The sequence below is a fragment of the Triturus cristatus genome, chromosome 11 (assembly GCF_964204655.1).
Source record: "Triturus cristatus chromosome 11, aTriCri1.1, whole genome shotgun sequence".
In the NCBI taxonomy this organism is placed as follows: Eukaryota; Metazoa; Chordata; class Amphibia; order Caudata; family Salamandridae; genus Triturus; species Triturus cristatus.
In genome coordinates, this window is record NC_140594.1 from 1,052,813,771 (window position 1) to 1,052,831,970 (window position 18,200).

Consider the following 18,200-nt stretch of genomic DNA (forward strand, 5'->3'; position numbering starts at 1 on the left):
TAGCGCATCCCTCTGGGCATCAGTCAAGCGTACGGGGGGAATATCAGAGAGGAACGCATCAATGAGCGCCTCGTCAAGGGGCTCTCGCTTCGCATATAAATCTCGATAATAGGCCGCAAACGTTTGCGCTACCGCCTCTGGGGATGTGTGGAGGCTACCGTCACCCGCTCGAAGGAACGGGACCTGCGTCTGGGCATCTCGAGACTGGCACAGCCGGTGCAGCATCTGGCTGGACTTGTCCCCCCATTGATAGATACGGTATTGGGTGGCGAGCCACGCCGCCTTAGCATTATCCGTCAGCAACTGGCCCAGTTGACGCTGGACGTGCAGCAGATTCCGCCGGATAGTGGGATCCGAAGACTGGAGGAGCCGCGCCTGCAACCGCGCCTGCTGGGCCTCCAGCTCCTCAATATCCGCCCGCCGGGCCGCCTTAGCATGCATTCGGAAGCTTATATCCACACCCCGGAGCACGGGCTTCAGGGCTTCCCAGAAGACCGCCGGTGAGGACGCCGTACCCGCGTTATGCTGAACGTAGTCTGTGACCGCCTGGCCTAAGAGCTTCACTATAGTCTGCATCCCTGAGGAGCCATGGCGACATCCGCCACCGGTACGGCGCCCTACGAGTCAGCAGGCGCAAATGTATCTGTGTCGGCGAGTGATCCGAAAGGCCTCTGGGTAGTATCGCCGCCTGAGACACCCTATGTAGATAAGTATGGGTAATGAAGATGTAGTCCAAGCGGGACATAGTGGGGTGAACCGCCGACAGGTAGGTATAACCTTGTGCCGTCGGATGCAGCGCGCGCCAGGAATCAGCCCAACCCAAGGTGGTCGCCAGTGAGTGCAAGCGGGAGTCTACGGGAGCCGCCGGCCGCCCCTGCATGCGCAGCCTATCTAACTCACCCATTGTGGCGTTCCAGTCCCCGCCCAACAACACCAGGCCCCGTGGCAACCCGCCCCAGACCCGTGTTATAACTTCCACAAATGTTTGGCTAAGCGGCGGGGGCGCATACACGCTACCAAAAGTGACCGGCTCTCCACCCAGCGTCCCCGACACTATAATGAACCTCCCTCCGTCATCCACCCAGCGCCTGTCAATCTGAAAGGAAACCCTGCGATGGATTAAGAGCGCCACTCCTCGGGAACCCCTAGTGTAGCCGGAGTGCAGGACGGTGGTGTAGCCGAAGCGCGCCAAGCACGGCGCCTTGGACCCCTGAAGATGAGTTTCCTGCAGCATAAGAATATCGGCGCCATACGCCTTACCCGCCCGCAGCACCGCCCCTCGCTTAATCTTGTCCAACAGGCCCCGAACATTCCAGGACACCACATTCAGGACGGCCAGAGGGCCTGCGGTAGAACTCTGTGCCATAGCCAAGCAACCGACAAGCGCGGAAAAGCCCCCCTCCCGGGGGGATGAGGACCCCTTGTGGTGATGTGTGTGCGAGATTGCATACTTTTAACATTCATACTAAAATACAGAATACTAATATAAATATCTATATTATTAACAACGATATTTTGACAAACGATATTACTGACTTCGATATTACAGTAAACAATATTTCTTTCTTTCAAGTCGATATTCTGGTCAATGATATTCTTGAAGTCGATATTCTGCCACTTCGATATTTCCAACTCGATATTCTGGCACTTCGATATTCCAGACTCAATATTCTGTCTCTGCGCCTAAAAAAACACTGGTGTGTTACAGTGCATCTTGTTCCCTGATTTATGTCAAAATATTCACCCCTTGCCAGGATTTGGTTTGTCCAGGAGAATGTCTATTGAGTTTCAGTATTGGTATTAATTTCATATGCAGAATTTTTTAACTTAATGTTCTTTGTATTGCAATGGTTTTTATTAACTATGCAGATGAACTTACACTCCCCTTGCCACTATTTTTGTCCTGGATATTTCTCTTTCCTGAGGTCAGTTTTGGTTTAGTGCCTTGCTGATTACTCCAGCATTATCTTTAATCTAGAAATACAAGATTTACCCATTGTGGTTTTATCCTCCTAACTGGGACCTATTTTTGGAGGCACTTGGCACATTTCATATATATTTTTCTGTGCAGGGTGGCACCCTTGCAACTTGGAGGAGTTGCCCTTTCCTCAGGCAATCAAGTAGGATGCCCATGTAATGTTATCCGTGTCCAATCCTTGACAATCTCCTTCCCACCCTGCACTTTTTTAATTTTTAAAAACTTATTTTTGTGAGGGTCCAGTAGCTGCACACTACTACCAGTCAGTTCACTTGCCCAATCTGCACGACATTCATGTATACTATATTTTTTTAATTGACCGTTCCAAAATGACCGTCAGCCATCTTTGAACAGAACATTTTAAATAAAGTAGAAAGATGGCTGTTGCTTTTCTCTGCACAGACAGAGTGGCCATCTTTCAGTGATTTTTCTTTTCCTTTAATTAAAACATTGAAAGATGCTTATCCTGCTTTTTCGTGCACTCAGCCATCTTATATTGATTTTTCTTTCACGGGGGAGACCTATTCACTTTGCCAATGCTTATTTTGTATGTGATTATGGAATGTGTGCATGGAAATATGAGTACCAGCTCTCTCCCATACATTGTTTCCAATTTCTGAATTATTTTAAGCGTAGCCTTAGTTTGTTTAAACCCCGTAATCTTTTTGATTTTATTTGCTAACCAGGGAATGAAGCATACAATAGTCATAACTGAAATCCCTTCTTGTAAAATCTAAATTTGTTGGCCTCGTCTTATGCAGTAGAGCTTTTAAATTTTAAATGATTTCTGTTTCAAGACCGTCATTACAAGGTTTGTTGGGAAAAACTGATGCTGTAATATTATACCCAGAAGTACCAGTTCTGTGTAGTATGGTATCATTGGTCGGCCTAGTCCGCACTATTATGATCATTTAGCTTTAGAATGGAAAATTGCAGTGTAAATCTGTGTTTTTGCTTCAAATTTCTCAGGTTATAGCCACAAAAATGTACTCTTGACCATGTGTATCATAACCCTGCTCCTGTATCTACTGGCTTTGAATTTCTTATGAGTTTCTATGAGAGCCTAAGAATCATTACCAGATTTTTTGAATACTGTAAACCTGAAATATGTATCAAGTAATTCTCCCCTCAGACCATGCCTTTAAGAAAGTGCTACGAGCATGCTCATTACAGACCCATATGAAACTCTACTGCACTGCTGGATCTGTGCCTTTAATACCCATGTAATGTTTTCTACATTGGCAAGATAGATTGTTCGAATCATGGGGCTCATTAGGATGAGTCCGTCCGCCATCCTGGTGTAAACCGGGACTGTCTGCCATACATGCGTCAGTCCCGCACTCCGGATCAGGATGCGACCGCCTGCTAGCCACTGCCGCCATTTTACTGGTGAAGACCGCACCGCCAGTCAATCCGGAGGATTGCCTGTGGCGGTTCCGTGGCGGACAGTCTTTGCAACCACCACAGTCGTGGTGAGATTCCCCCCGCCATCCTAATTTGGCGGGGGGAAACTTACTGTCGGCGTACGGAAGGACTGCCACCGCATGGCTGGCAATGGTGGTCCTTCCGCTATCGTAATCGACCCCTATGTTTGTTGGTGGGGTATGCTTTAATTGTAGGTTTGTTGCATAATTATAAATGTAACATTTTAAGAAATCAATGGAGTCCTCTAGTAAAGTCTCAGTTTAGTTGTTTCTTATTGTGTGTTTCGTTTCAAAAAAGTACGCACTTGGGAAGAGTGTTATCCACTACAAAAGAAAGCCTGGGTGAAATTAACAATTAAATATACGAAAACTCTAGTGCCTTGTTTGAATGTTCAGGCTGTCACAGATGAAGTCAACAAGTCACATTGTAGTCTCAATGTTCTAACACTTATCCATGTGCTTTGAATGCCATCAGTCGTAACCCTTCATTTTCCATAAATGTAACGATTAACCCTGCTAACCCGGCCTCCCATTCTTCCTTACTACTTTACCTTTCCCTTTCTCGTAGTCGATGCATCTACCAGTCATAAGGTTGAGCGCTCAGCTCTTGTTAAAAAGAGATTCACATTGCAGGGTCTTTCCAACCGCCGGCTTCCGTCCGCAGGTAAAAATCACGCATGCGGCATCTGTTGTGTTGCCATTTACCTTGGAGTTCCTTCCCTGTCATCCAGTGATCGCCTCTGGACATCTCAGCTCCACACCCATTCACACTTCAAGAATGCCCATTCCCTCATCATGCATAATCAATACACCCACTGTTTACCACCAGCATACTGAATTGTCTTTAGTAGTTAATGTATACATTAACAAAAGAAAGAAAAGCCATCTGAATGTTTTTTGTGTGTTTTTTAACAACCGGTGTTTACCTTTTTCTAGTAATAAATAGACTACTGTGCATTACTTTTCCTGTTGCATTTTTCTTTCCAGGTCTATTAGTTTAGGATTGGTTGAAGTGACATTTCTGTTGTCATAAGAACATTTATACTTGCAAAGAACTGGTGAAAGTCTGGTAAAATAGCAACTGAGTAACGAATAAATATTAAGAAAACTAAAAATTCTTATTACATACTTATTCAGTGTGAATGTTTCATATTTGGAGACAGGCGCTCTCCTGTCCATGAACCTTGTCCTGGAACGCAGGCTCGGCGCAGCTCAGTAACGTAAAAAGAGAAAGAGGACACAGGTGAACTGCATCATCAGAAAGAAAGGACTACCGCATCTTGGGGTGTTTTTTTAGAATAGGACTCCGAGACCAAAAAAGATGAGGAAACAATAAAAACAATTCGGAAAAGGATCACAGAATATATATTGGTTTATTTGCAAGGGATTCATTGATGGAATCATATCTCCTAACTATGACACCAATATAAACCCCAAACGTTCGAAGCTGGTGGCTTGAAATGGAACCTACAGAGATAGAGAAAAGTGTGTGACTGGTTCTGGCTTATGGGCAGAGAAAGTGGACAGATTCTTTAAGCCTCATGTACAGACCACAAATAAAACGGAAGGCGGTTGCGAGAGAGCGTGTCCTGTGTGCAAGAGCAGGCATACGTAAACTATCAAACAAAATAGTGCTCGGAGGCTGTAATATAAGCTTACCGAGCAACAACACATGTAAAAGGGAGGTTACAAATGAAGACAAGGCGGTACTAAGGAGGGACTAACAAGCCTATTTACATATCAGATGCCAGCATTTACCAAGGACAATGACACAAGCCAACGAAAACTATGGGCGTAGAGTGGGCGGGGCTTCAAGTGCATACTCTAATACTGCAAGCCTCGGAGCAGCGCATGCGCTGCCCAGGCTCGACCTAAAAAGGGTTTTCGCCACCATTCCCAAAGAGAAAGGGGATATTGTGAATGGGTTACCACCAACTTGAAGTTGGTGGTAAATGCAAATGTTTTGTGACTGCATTCATGGTCACAAAACATTCATACATACCGCTGCGATTTGGTAATTGGAAAGGAGGCCCTATACACGCCCCTTTCAAAGACCGAATCGCAAACCCATTTTGCGATTCGGTAAAAGGTGAATTGCAAAACTTGGTTTGACACCTGGGAAAGCCTTTTCTATGTTCACAAACAGGCCGATTCTGCAAATCGGCCTGTTTGCGAACGTACAATAGGTTAGAATAAGTGGCCCAAAATGTACAGCCACTGTTAGGCTAGTTGTATTAAACCTTGCAGAGTGGGTCAGGTCATTGGCCCAGTTTGAGGCTCCGCACAGCAAAAAGGATGCATGTGGTGTAGCACCTACATTGCCTTTCTGGTATCCATTCCGATATCTTGTTTAGGTGCCTAAAAGGTTTTCTGCGTCGTTATCGGGTCCCCTAGTGTCGAAAGAGAAACTGGAGGTCAAGGGAAACAGGCCTTACAGATTCCATACCCGAAGGAGTCTATGAGCCCTGGCAGGTGCTCTTATGAGGAGGGCTTGATGTTGAGGTGGTGTGAAACATCAAGTTGCTTTACGCTATGCTGTACTATGTACTATCACATGAGAGTAGCTACTTTGGGGCATATTTGTGAGAGGTTTGCGTCATGCTTGCACCATGCAACGTGGTTCATGCACGACACAAACCTCTACAACAGATTTATGAAGCCATGCAAAATCACTTTGCATGGCTCTGAGTGGCTTTATAAATGTGAAGCAAGGCATCTGATCGCAAATCGCTGCGTGGCCTTACTTTGCCCTGGGTAGGCGTGGCCATTTGTGTTGCGTGGGTGTTCCCATGTAACTCCCATCGATTTTGACGCTTTCCCAGATTTACAAGGACTTGTAAACCTGGCAATGAGCCAAAATTTTACGCCTTCTAAGGGGAGGCGTAACAAAGAGAAATATCTTCATTCCTCCTTGTTTTTGCCTCTTTCTATGTGTGCTGCATCCTGCAGCACACATAGAAAAAGGAAAAAGCCTCTCAGGATTGTTTTTGTGCAGGAAGGTTCCCCTTCCTGCACAAAAACAATCCCACCTGCTTTGGCGCTAGGCTGAAAATTGCGCTAACGCAAACGCAAGAGAACAGAAATGCACTGTATTGGATAAATAAGACGCATTCCTCCCCTTTCCCTCTGCTGCAGGGCAGCATAGAAAGGTGACTTTCTACACTGCCCAGTGCCACAATTTTCATAAATATTCCCCTTTATTTTTGAGAAGCATGTTGGCGATGTTGAGAGGCATACTCTGTTGAGGGTTCTCATGTCTGCAAAAGCAACAGCTCTAATTTATCAGAATTCACCTCTGCTATATAAAATGATGTTTATGTTTCCGTGCCACTTTAGTGACAAATATACCTTTAAATCTGATCCTAGCAAGCTTGCTTTTATGGTCAGCAACGTGGGTGCATAGTAGTATGCAGGGGCGCTTTCTGGGTTTGCACATGAATTTCTTCTTGTACACATCTTCTTTTCTGTTACACTGCTAAGCTAAGGGGCCCTAAAGTATATGTGTGTATTCATTCAGATGGATACTTTATCCTGCCCATTTCTCACATTGTGAACATCCCAGGCATCAGACTGAATCAGAGAACTTTTCAATGCTTCTCCACACCTGTAGGGGGTGCTGGCTCCACTCCAGTGCTGAATTTGGCACCGTCATGCCATCACAGGAGCCATAAAGTGCCCAATGGTGCACTGATGTCAGTTCCCTTTTCTCCACGCCGTTGATGCATATCAGGAGCTCAACTCTTAATCTACTTTCATCAGCCTTTTTCAAGAAAAAGTCTGATGCAGTTACATGTTGTGTTCCCCTAAACGTTCAGGATTTAAACCTTGCAAGGACTGTGATGGGTAAATGTCCATCACGGGCCCTAATGACATCTAGCTGTGGTTATGGGTTAGGACTACAAAATCAAGGCTTGTGGTTCCTCTCGGGGTATTCACCCTAAAGCCATCAAGGAACAAGAGGCCAGGCTGGTCTGGGCCCGGGCTCAGACTGAACATTGACTGAAGAGGTCCAGACCCACATCAAGAACACCGAAGTTGGCGCCTTATTTGAAGTTGTCAAAATGCAAACACGTTTAAGAGGGGTCACAGCTCAGAGCGACACCAGTCTTCCAAGAATAAGTCCCCCACACTCCTCAAGCATCCTATACAGGATGAACCTGTGGAAGAACCCAAGGAAGATCCAGTGCATGTAGCTCCTTTAAAACCTGTGCCTATCCTAGACCTGTAACCGCCTGCGACGCTGGTACCTAGGTTCCAGCCCAGGGAAGCTTCCCCAGAGTTTACCTGCCCTGGGACGGATTCATCTTTTTTCTTAAATGCATTGTTCAATATTTTCAGATGTTCCAGTGTTCCCTCTGGAGCACCAGACAGCCCTATGTGTCCACCTGGATACGCCTTTGTGTCTATTCCGACTCTCTACTCTACAATGTTCACTCCGTTCTTTCCATTGCCACCTGTCACTTTGGCTCCAACCGTGACGCCAATCACTCCTGCAGGTTGAGCAAATGCCTGATGCCATCTTCTCATGCTTTCCCGTTAGGCTCTACACCTTTGGCACCAGGCTCGCTGACCTCTCCGGTGCCTGCAATCAACTCCACTGGATCCACAGTTGATGCCACCTGCATCGCAGCCCATCCTCTGGCATGGCAACCGAAGGCACCAGCGCCATAGCCCGCAACGCAGTATTTATTGCCTCTCATGTAGTTTCCCCCCCAGAGATCTTATTTCTACTTTAAGCAGCTACTACAATGTATCCCAGGTGTTCTGTCACAGTGAAAAGTCATCCCACCATAGCAGGATAAATGGCTGTCTGGCCTTCTGAATCACTCATATCTGGTGGTTCCCGGCACACTCGCGGTCAGGGCACCATCAGACTACAGACTAAGAAGTATAAAAAAAGAAAAATATCAAGACAGCAGGCCTATTCCATCTATGCACACCGGATGATGAACAATATCCCCATATTCCATCAGGCCAGCCATAACACTGCTTCAATTTAAGAAAGAGTTGACAGCAGACCCCTTTAAAGAACACAGCATCACAGTGCACAATGCAACTATCTTTTCTATCCCTTGTTAACTTTATTCTTGTCTATGACCCTGTACAGCTCTCAACTGTCTTTTGGATAGGTACAAGCAGGGCCGGCTTTAAGGCAGTGTGGCTGGTGCGGTCGCACTGGGCGCTGACCTGGAGGGGGGCACTGACCTTAGGGGGGCTCTGTGTTAGCAATAAGTTTAGATTAAAATACACCTATTGTTTTTTGTTTGGTACAAAATACAAATAAAAACATTGAGGAAAAAAAAAAGACTTCAATACACCTTCTGCAGAGTTCCTTGTGCGTCCAGGTTTCACGCAGCAATAAAAATGTCATGATAACTCTAGTGAATAATGTTCCTACTAGAGAGAGAGAGATATATCGGAGTTCTGTCTAGTGGCAGTTTTCAGTTGCCAAAAAACAGCACAGAGGGTTAATATGCCTGCTGCACAGAACACATCTGTATTTTATGTTGATAGCTGGGTGGATTAGTGAAACCAGCCTTTACCAGGGCTTGAAAACAAAAGAAATGTGTGTAAGAGAGGGGCTATGGAGAGATGAGGGGCACTTTTGCTGGGTGACATTGAGGGATTCAGAGGAGGAGTTTATGGGGGGAGGGGCACCACAAAAGATTGTTGCACCGGGTGCCACCAGTGCTAAAGCCAACCCTGGGTACACTCTATATAAATATCACATACTCATATGCATACTGATTCACTGTATTTAGGTGAGCAATCATGCTCACTTCCAGCTCATCCAATGGTAGGGATAAATCCTCAAACTGGAAGAGTCTCCTCCTCTATGTTCGCTCATCTAGGACAATATAAGGCGCTTCAGCTGAATGCAGACCTATTCCTAGAACACCTAGATAGTGCAGCCGGAATGTGCAAGATTATCACCTTCTAGTATCCTAATTTGGATCAATAGTCCAAGGTGCTGTTTTTGTGCCAGTGCTTTCTGGTCAGATTGTAAGCTGCCCGAATACGCCTGCAAGATTTTCTTTTTCTTCGGTGTTTGCTGAACCAAAGAAAACTCAACAATGGCGAAGGTGCTCATCCCTGCTTGCTAGTTCTGTAAGGGCCATTATTAATTCTGGTCTACTACAATCTTCCTTACATGAGTTTTGCCCTACATTTTATTCCATGTAGCACTGAAAGTAGAATGGACTGCCCTTTAAGTCTACCATTTTATCGTGCTCATAATACAGAGGCAAGGAAGGAGTGGCTCTTATTTAATGTGAGGTGTTCTGCATCTACTGAGAACAGAAATACTCCTTTTCAATCAAGGTCTTTGTGCACTTTGAGTTCCCTTCACAGCTGTCCCATGTCTTTCCTGTTACTGCAGAGTAATTATGGTCAATGTATTAGAAAATGAATTTGTTAGCACTCTCCATGATATGGAAATGGCTACTTTAGAAGGAAAGTGAATGTGAATGGCTGTAAAATAATTTTCCACATTGAGCCCCATAGCTTCTCATGGGGGTTTGCCTTTCAGTACCCTCAATCTCAAGAATTCCTTCTCTAATGGTAAGTGTCCAGTTATTGAGTAAGATTAGAATCCTAGCTCTTTTCTAGACCCTGTAGAAACCTCATCTGTTTAGATTCTGCCCATCCTGGAAGCAGAAGACAATATTCACCTTCCTCAATCTAGCGTCTTTCGAAACAGTGCATCCGCCTTCTGGTTGGCCGTCCTATCTTTATATGTGCTTCTGCAGCCACCACAATCAACAACCCCAATAAATGACATGTTACAACCTAGGCATAAGGAGCCTAGTGAAGATATTTAAAAAAATACTTTTAAAGAAGCAACAGAAGCAAAAACATCTAGATCACTAAAGAGCATACAATTTCCTTGAATCAAGATATAACGTGGGGTTTCACCATACTACCACAGGAGTATCAGCCTCCAAACTCACCTGTCTTGGTTACTCTGGAGGCGGATACCAGACGTTCAGGTTTATGATGCTCACCCTCTTTTTTTAAATATATATTTTTAATGCGTTAAGCAAAGATGTGTGTAGCGAGATACATAGATACACATTGTCGCATCTGTAGCAGCATGAAAGTTTAATGAGAACACTATCAATAAATCTCCATTTATGCACAGTGTCTTTGTGTTTTTCTGTTTACCAGTATTTTTATGTGAAATTAAATCCCAATGTAATGTGTACAACCAAAACAAATTGGAAACATTCTCTCATCGCATGTAGTAAGAGCGTTAGTGTGTGTACATGGAATTCTCTCTTCCACCCGGCACATTGAGGAGGGTTCACGTGGCAGTTATATTTACCAATAGTAACATACTGGTTATTGTATCGCAATATTGACGACTCTTGTATATAAAGACCTGACTTGGTCTTGAATGACTGCTGGGCTGAATATGGTCAGTGTTACAAGAATACCTTTACGTGAAAATATCGAAAGGGGGAGCTGAAGGAAAACATTCGCCATTTTTACCATGAGCTTTTAGACCCTCCAACATAACACACCAACTCTGAGCAAGGTAGTATATCTGTAGTCCGGCCCGCTCTTGTCTGTGTAAATGGTGACTCGGTCTTGAGCCATTGGACAGCTGCCAAGGGCCATCTAGTGACAGATGGCGGAGTGTTACCCCTCCAGTTCATAGTGAGAATACGGCTAGCCAGCAGCAGTGCCAAGCTAATGTATTTCTCCGCAACCAATGACAACACTCAAGAATATAGTATTTACTCCTGTAGGACCAGAGACACTAACTACCCTATCCCAAATCTCTCCTGCACCATTTGTAGGTGTTGCTGACTTTAGTTTGTGTATGAAAGTTCTAGATCCTTTTGAAGTCACATAAAATTAAATGAAAATAATTGGACACCCACTTTGGTGGCATCTTGGCTTGTGTGAAGTGGTCCTCTTCAGAGTAAAGGTATCACATCAATGCAACTGAGGCAGTCCACAAACCGCAAAAACTTTCCTTCCCTCAATCTCCACTACATTTGTCCGTTTTCAGAGAAGGAACATCATGATGCAATAACTCAACAAGCAGGGGTTCAGGACAAGACTTCTAGGAGAGAAGACTTGTCTTTGTGGAGGATCAACACAGATTTGTTTTCATGCATTCAATCACAAAATAACAAGACTTTGCATCCAGGTACCCAGAGCTACACTCTAAAGGGGATGTCACCGACAGGTCGAAGACATTCATGAATGCATTTCTTCAGACCCACTTCTGAAAAGAATATTTGTCAATCTCAGACAGTGCAAAGTGACAATGGTTCTTTTGGCTCCGGTCTGGCCAAGGCAATGGTGGTATCTGGACCTGCTCCACATATATTCATTCACACAAGAGGCTTCTTCCCATACCTGGGATGCCTGGCACAACCCTCCACCACAGCCTGTTGTTCATAAGGCCAATTACATGACTCCTAAGTAGTAGCTGTAAAACATTTAGTTCAGATGGAGGCCATAAAAGTGCAAGAAAAATATAGAACACAAGTTTGGTGGCAGACATGAGTCAATATATATCACAGTAATTAAAAGGCACAGATTACAGGAGTAAATTGCAATAGCAGACAAAAAAAGGGGAAGAGCATTAGGGTAAAGTGCATAGTGACATATCAGCATAAAACAGTGGTTGGACGGTTAATAGGACATTGTCTCAAAAGGGCACACAGAAATTAAAATAATAAAGACTCCTGAGTACTTTCACTTTACTTAAATTAGGTTTTCAGTTTACTACACATAAAGTACCATTGAGAATCATTTTACATAATTCCTATGATTAGTGGTTTCCAGGAGAATCCTAGGAGAGTCTTGCTTCAGGTGAAAAATCTTGTGCCAGGAAGGGAAACATTGTCCTGTCTGAATTAGCAGGGCCTCCTTCAGAACCTACGCAGAAGTCAGACCTCTAGCACCTTTTATGTAAAGTAGCATTCTTAGTGGTTAGAAAATCTGCTAGAAATGTTAACGAACTTCTAGCCCTGTGCAAGCAAGAACCGCATAGTGTGTTCCATCATAATAATGTGTCTTTAAGAACTCATACTTCTTTTCTGCCCAGAAATATTTTGGATTTTCACAAGAATCAAACAGTCTCTTTCCGTCCCCCCTTTCTTGGGCCTCAAATCTAAATCAGCAATTTTAATACGGCATTGGGACATAACTTGGAAAAAGTCATGATCTGTGTAATCCCAAGGGGGTGTTGTTCTATTTGCATCGACCTCCTTCCACAAAGTAGTGTATTACCAGCCAGATACTATCATCTAGCACACCATGCTATGAAAACCCAACTGGACATCTACCTTGCAGTCCTTAAACTCACTATCCCAGCCAACTTGGCGATCAGTTCATATCTTCGCTGAACATGTCTGCATAGGTTCTGACTTTAAGATTGTCATTCTTGTTGATCAAGCCTTCTTACTTGTTTGAATAGGAATGTCAAGTTCTTGAGTACGTTGGAAGGTCTTTATAAAACCTATAAGCCAAGGTCTACCTGCCACAAGAGGTTAAATCTAGAGTGCGTCTAAAGCACCAACTGATTCTGAGGCTTCCAAACAGATAAGCAATTTATGTGGTCCTAAGTAGGCAATATAACCAGTAAACTTCCACATACAATAACCCCAATCCCTACCAAGCTTTACAGTATCAAAGAACTGCAGCATGGAATCAAGAGGTACTCCACCAGGAAAGGTGTGCCAGCACAGGAAAATGGTTATTCCACTCAACTATTATCAATAGTTTAGCTCCTTCTGCTCTACTGGTGTAGGCATTATATTTGATCATCGATTGTATACGCCTGTAATTGCAAATGCTCTTTTAGTGTCTTTCCCCAGAATTGCAAGTGCCCTTCCCTTGCTGTCCTGGAAGTAATCCTCATCCGCTGATATTTTTTATTAGTATCTCCAACAGAAACATTTTCTTTTATGATCTTTCTCATGAATTGCTTCTAAAGTTCTTTCCACAATACCGTTTTCAATTTCTTTTCAGTAGTTTTAATTTATTCATATAGTCTTAATTTAATTGAAACACTTGTCATTTCTATCTTCTGAGCATATAAGTATAATCATTCTAATGCATCACTGAGCATTTTTTCAGGGGAAATCTAGCCAAAAAACATCTTGAACAAATAGAGAACCTCTCTTACATTACAGTAGAAAGGAATGTCAATTTCATGGCAAGACCTGTAGACCCATCCTGATATCCTTCTTTTCCACCCACAATCTTTTAGATGGTTATAGAAGAGGTTAAATAGCTAGCTGCATGTATGACAAGTAAAATTAAACAAATGCCATTCCTAGGTATGCTTTTGTTATCCAACTATGACCATCTGATCACACAGCACTCAATTTTTACATAACATCAACGTCATCATTAGAACTGTCCCTGTATTGTCGTGATTTGTACAACTTCCCGCTTGTTTCGATATATGTGTCCATCATGTATCATTTCCTCATTTCATTTTGAAAGTCAACCATGGCTTTATAATAAGTTACAAAATGTGGGAGGTACCGGGTTGGAAGAACGTACAGGGTGGGTCTGCTCATGGAAATTCCTGACACGTCTCAGATTTGGAACCTGACCTCTCGAATAAGGTGGAAAAGCGGAAGTGCAAAGAAGAGGTGTTTGTTACAAGCGAGCTTGCATGATCTTTTTTTGCTTCTTCTCTTTTGGGCTATGACCTCCTCTTTCTATTAACCACTAACCCTTGCATGCACTGCGTCTGTCTGCCCTCGTAGATCCGGAACCCAAGGAGAAAGAAGTTACACGACGATTTTCTTTAGCATCTTCTCTCAGCACAACTTCTGTTAAAGTTCCTACTCGGACGAAAGGTACCTGCATGCTATCCGCTAACCAATTTTATGTTTTTCATGATCGAAAGAAGGTGTACATGTGCGCTTGCCTTTTCCAAAATGAGAGCTGACCTTTACATCATAGTGCAATCCTATTGGAGTGGGTGAAGACAGAAGTGAGCACCCGCTTGCATAATGAGTAACATGTCAACTTCTGTTTTTTAATATTTGTAATATTTTTTTGCTTCTCTGACTTATTTTTTAGGTATGCATACTAATTCAAACTGCAGCATTTGTGCTGTTTTACAGAGTTGTGTTTAGCCGTAAATTAAAAAAAAGTCTTATGTGCTATGCATTGAGAAATAAATAGTACCGTAAAGTACTGCATTTTACTGTAACCAAAAGTTGTACAAGTTATGTTTAATATATTGAGCACAAATTCATTTTTACGTGTATGACATTTTGCACTTTAGAATCTTCTAAAATTTGTGTGGAGGAAAATCGTAGGGTGGGTCAATGGACCCACAAAAACCATTAGCCCCCGATTTAGGATCGTTCTCGCATCTTGAAATAAGTGACTAATATTTTTGTCCCTCCACCAAGCTGTTTTTTTAAAGATTCTTTTTATTTACAATTTTAGTTTCCAGAGTACAAAGACATTAATATAGACACATCTTAAATTCCCAACCTCGTAGTATTGGAACTCTCCTCTAGGTCTGACATTAAATAGTGCAAGTATGTACCACATTCATGACATCATCTATTTTGCCAGACAATGTAATCAATAAGAGACCATCTCATCTCAAGGTGGTATTGGGTATACACAGCCTGTTCACTAGGGCCCATCAATGCAAAGGTCCAGGCTTCTTCTTCAGTCGGTCCCAAGTTGCTTGCTCATTCTTCCCTAAGTTTATAGAATGTATTGGGGGTAATAATGAGGGACCTGTACAGTATCGATATTCAAAGACGCTGGCACCGAGGGGACATAGTGAGCTTGGCCTCTAGTGGGCTAAATTGCGGAGTGTGTGTGTCAAATATGACCTGAGTTGCAAATAATAAAGTACATGTTCATAATATTGGAGGCTAGGTTTGATACATTCCTTGAATCACTTCAGTTGGTTGACCTGAAGTAGACAGGTGCCGACCCAGAAATGGGGTCTCCACTGTAAGTTTATTTTCCAATTTAATTTGTTCCAGGCCTCAATGATGGACCAGGTAGCTAAGGGGAGATCTCCGGGTAAGCGTCTCTCATATAGGTAATGTAGCAGGGATTGTCCTCGATGGCCCATAATTCGATTTAGTATGCCAGGTCTTCAGCGGTGCCATTTATCCAGTCGTTGATCACAAGCAGATGGCCTCTTGGTAATATGAGGCAAGCACAGTCAACCATCATTTGGTGCATTCGGCAAAATCTCTCTAAGGTGTTTGCTCTGCCATATAAAATGTCTCACTTGTCGAGTTGGGAAGGTAAGAGTAGAACTGGGCTCTCAGAATGGATGATTATGAACTATATATATAATTCTATGAAGGAGAATCATTTTAGTCAGGGCAGTTTACCCAATTATGGAAAGTGGAAGGGACAGCCACTAAAGCTGTGAATGTATATTTTCAACATATGCTGTCCTTTTGTTTTGGCAAACTTTATGTCCAGATAGTTAAACTTTTTTCAGTAGTTATAATCCCATCCCTTCCTGGTGTCAGGGAGACAAATCTGTTTGTGTTCCAGTTTATTCCGAGGCCCAAAAGCCCACCAAACTCATCCAGAGCATGTATATTACTTGGCCAGAGCTCTCCAGATTACTATCATATATTAGGAAGTCATCCATGTTAAGGGATGATTTATTCTTTGTCTCGTTTGTCAAACGGAAACCGGAGATCTGGTTATTCTGTCACAGGCATTGTGTCATTGGTTCAATGGCTACGGCAAAAGTAGGGGCGACAAGAAGCATGTCTGATCTGTTTCTGTTGGGAGAGAAAAGTCACTCACATGCTGATGGACGTGTATCCCTGTCCTGAGTGCTCACAACATCAAAGATGTCTGGATCCCTTGTGCTAATTTATTTTGTCATGGATGAACACTGATCATGCGTGTGCTCCATGACATAGACCAGTCTCATGGATTGCTCTCTGTTTGGACCAAGAGAGGCGCCTAAAGCTCCACCCTCATTGAGGTGAAAGGCTACTGCCTTTGCCAGGAGGTGTATCAAAAATACACTGGTCCTTAGTAACAATACTTTAGATACAAAAAACCAAATGGTGAATAAATTGTATTCAAAGTAGTTCATGAAAAACAATTTCAAGACACATAGCGTCACCGTGAATATTGGTGCGAAATAAACGTGATTGGTGCCCTCTCTTAATGGTGATATACTCTAGTGATAAATCATGATCAATAAGTGTTTCAACAAAGACATGAACAGCACGGCCCGTTATAGCAAGTTCTCAACAATCATATAGCATCCATGTTTGACAGCGTTTCAATCCAAATAACAATGGTGGGATCATCAGCAGGACTCGGGGATACAACGAGTCGAGCGAGAGATTATGGAAGGTATCGCAGTTGTTCTAGGAGGGGTTCCTCAGTGACAAGCTCAGGAACAGGTTGGGCCGGAATGGCCTGAGATGGAAACATACTGGATACCCATAGGACCCTCTAATCAGCCCGCAATGAGAAGCACACGTGTGACCAAAAAAGGAGTTGCTCTGGTAGCGCTGACTGACAGTATGGAGTCCTCTCCGAACAATGAGTTCTCAAACTCATTACCCGAAAGCACTCCATGCTCCCATTCAGTGCTACTAGTACATCCCCTTTTTGGCAGCATAGAATCCTTTTGGGAGGATCCAAGGAAACCTACCAGAATCGAAGGAGCACTGAGAACATCTGTCCACTGTCCAAGCAGGACCACAAGAGGAAATCCCAGATACCGGACCGCTGCCTCTGCAGGGCCTTGTGTGCGATGCTTTTCAGAGACAGTCACTGCATCTTCAGTGCCCGCAAGGAGGGCCCCCTCGGAGACTCTGATTATTCTGGTGCTAAGACTGATTAATGGTTTTAAAGGCCCTGGAATAACTTGCCTGCCTTATTGCACCTCAGCGCTGGAACACTTTTGATATTAATTTGAGTCGGAGTGGACTCCTAAGACTCGGACTACTAGTGAGGGGAAAATAAATGTCATCTATACCACTAGTAAGAGGGGGGTGGGACTCAGGAACTGCCTATAAAAACACTAGATCCCTGACCTTGGGGGACTGTATTGTTTGTGAGTTTTGATATTTTACTTTGTGTTGGAATATAATAAAAGTAATTATTTAGCTAGACAGTCATTTATGCTGCTGTTAACCATATTTTGAGAAGTGAGCCCATGTTCACCCCCTGCATCTACCTCCCCCAGCCTCCTGAGAACCCTTGGACTGCTTGACCCATGCTACCATAGAGAGTAAATTACTGAAGGGGTGCTTGGTCTAGTTGTTCAGGATCTATAGTAGGTCGGGCGCCAGGAAATTGGGAGTAAAAAGACTCAACCCCCACAGTTGTGCCCAGTATCTCCCATCTTGCCCCATGTCCCTCTGAATGGGGTTTTGACAGTGACTTTGTGTAATTCAATGGGTTTAACAGGGTTCTTATTATTCTAGTAGAAGGCACAGTGGTTTGCTGATTTATCAGATTTTAAGATTACTACAATATGTGCCTCTTCAAGACTTCCTGGTATGCTGCCCTTCTCTCTCACGTTCGTCTGTAAGTCAAGAAGTGGCTAGGTCATGGACGCTGAGAAGCCTTTAAAGAATTTAATTGGGAGCCGTTTGGACTTAGTAGGCCAGTGGCTAATTGTAAAATATTGTCAGCTATTTAATCGTAGCTAATTTTTAATGTTACAGATATTCAGTGGTTAAGCATTCATTGACAACTATAAAAACAGCAGTTAAACTGTTAACTCAAAATGGGAATTTGTTCAAATCGTTAAGCTGCCTTTCCTTCTTTTCATGGGATAGCTATTAGTATAACTG

The 18,200-nt window shown here is 43.4% G+C and overlaps 1 protein-coding gene across 7 annotated transcripts in view; it reads left to right on the top strand.

Annotated features, from left to right (window-relative positions):
• MCF2L2 (MCF.2 cell line derived transforming sequence-like 2) overlaps positions 1–18,200 on the top strand; it is a 2,345,299-nt gene that overhangs the window by 2,193,661 nt on the left and 133,438 nt on the right. For 4 of the 7 annotated variants that reach the window (XM_085635348.1, XM_085635350.1, XM_085635347.1 and 1 more), the window contains exons 27-28: positions 3,971–4,066; positions 14,142–14,234. The exons of 2 other annotated variants lie outside the window; for them this stretch is intronic. In XM_085635348.1, coding sequence (XP_085491474.1) covers positions 3,971–4,066; positions 14,142–14,234 — 189 coding nt within the window. The remainder of the gene's footprint in view (positions 1–3,970; positions 4,067–14,141; positions 14,235–18,200) is intronic. One more of the 7 variants, XM_085635349.1, reaches the window with a different exon arrangement.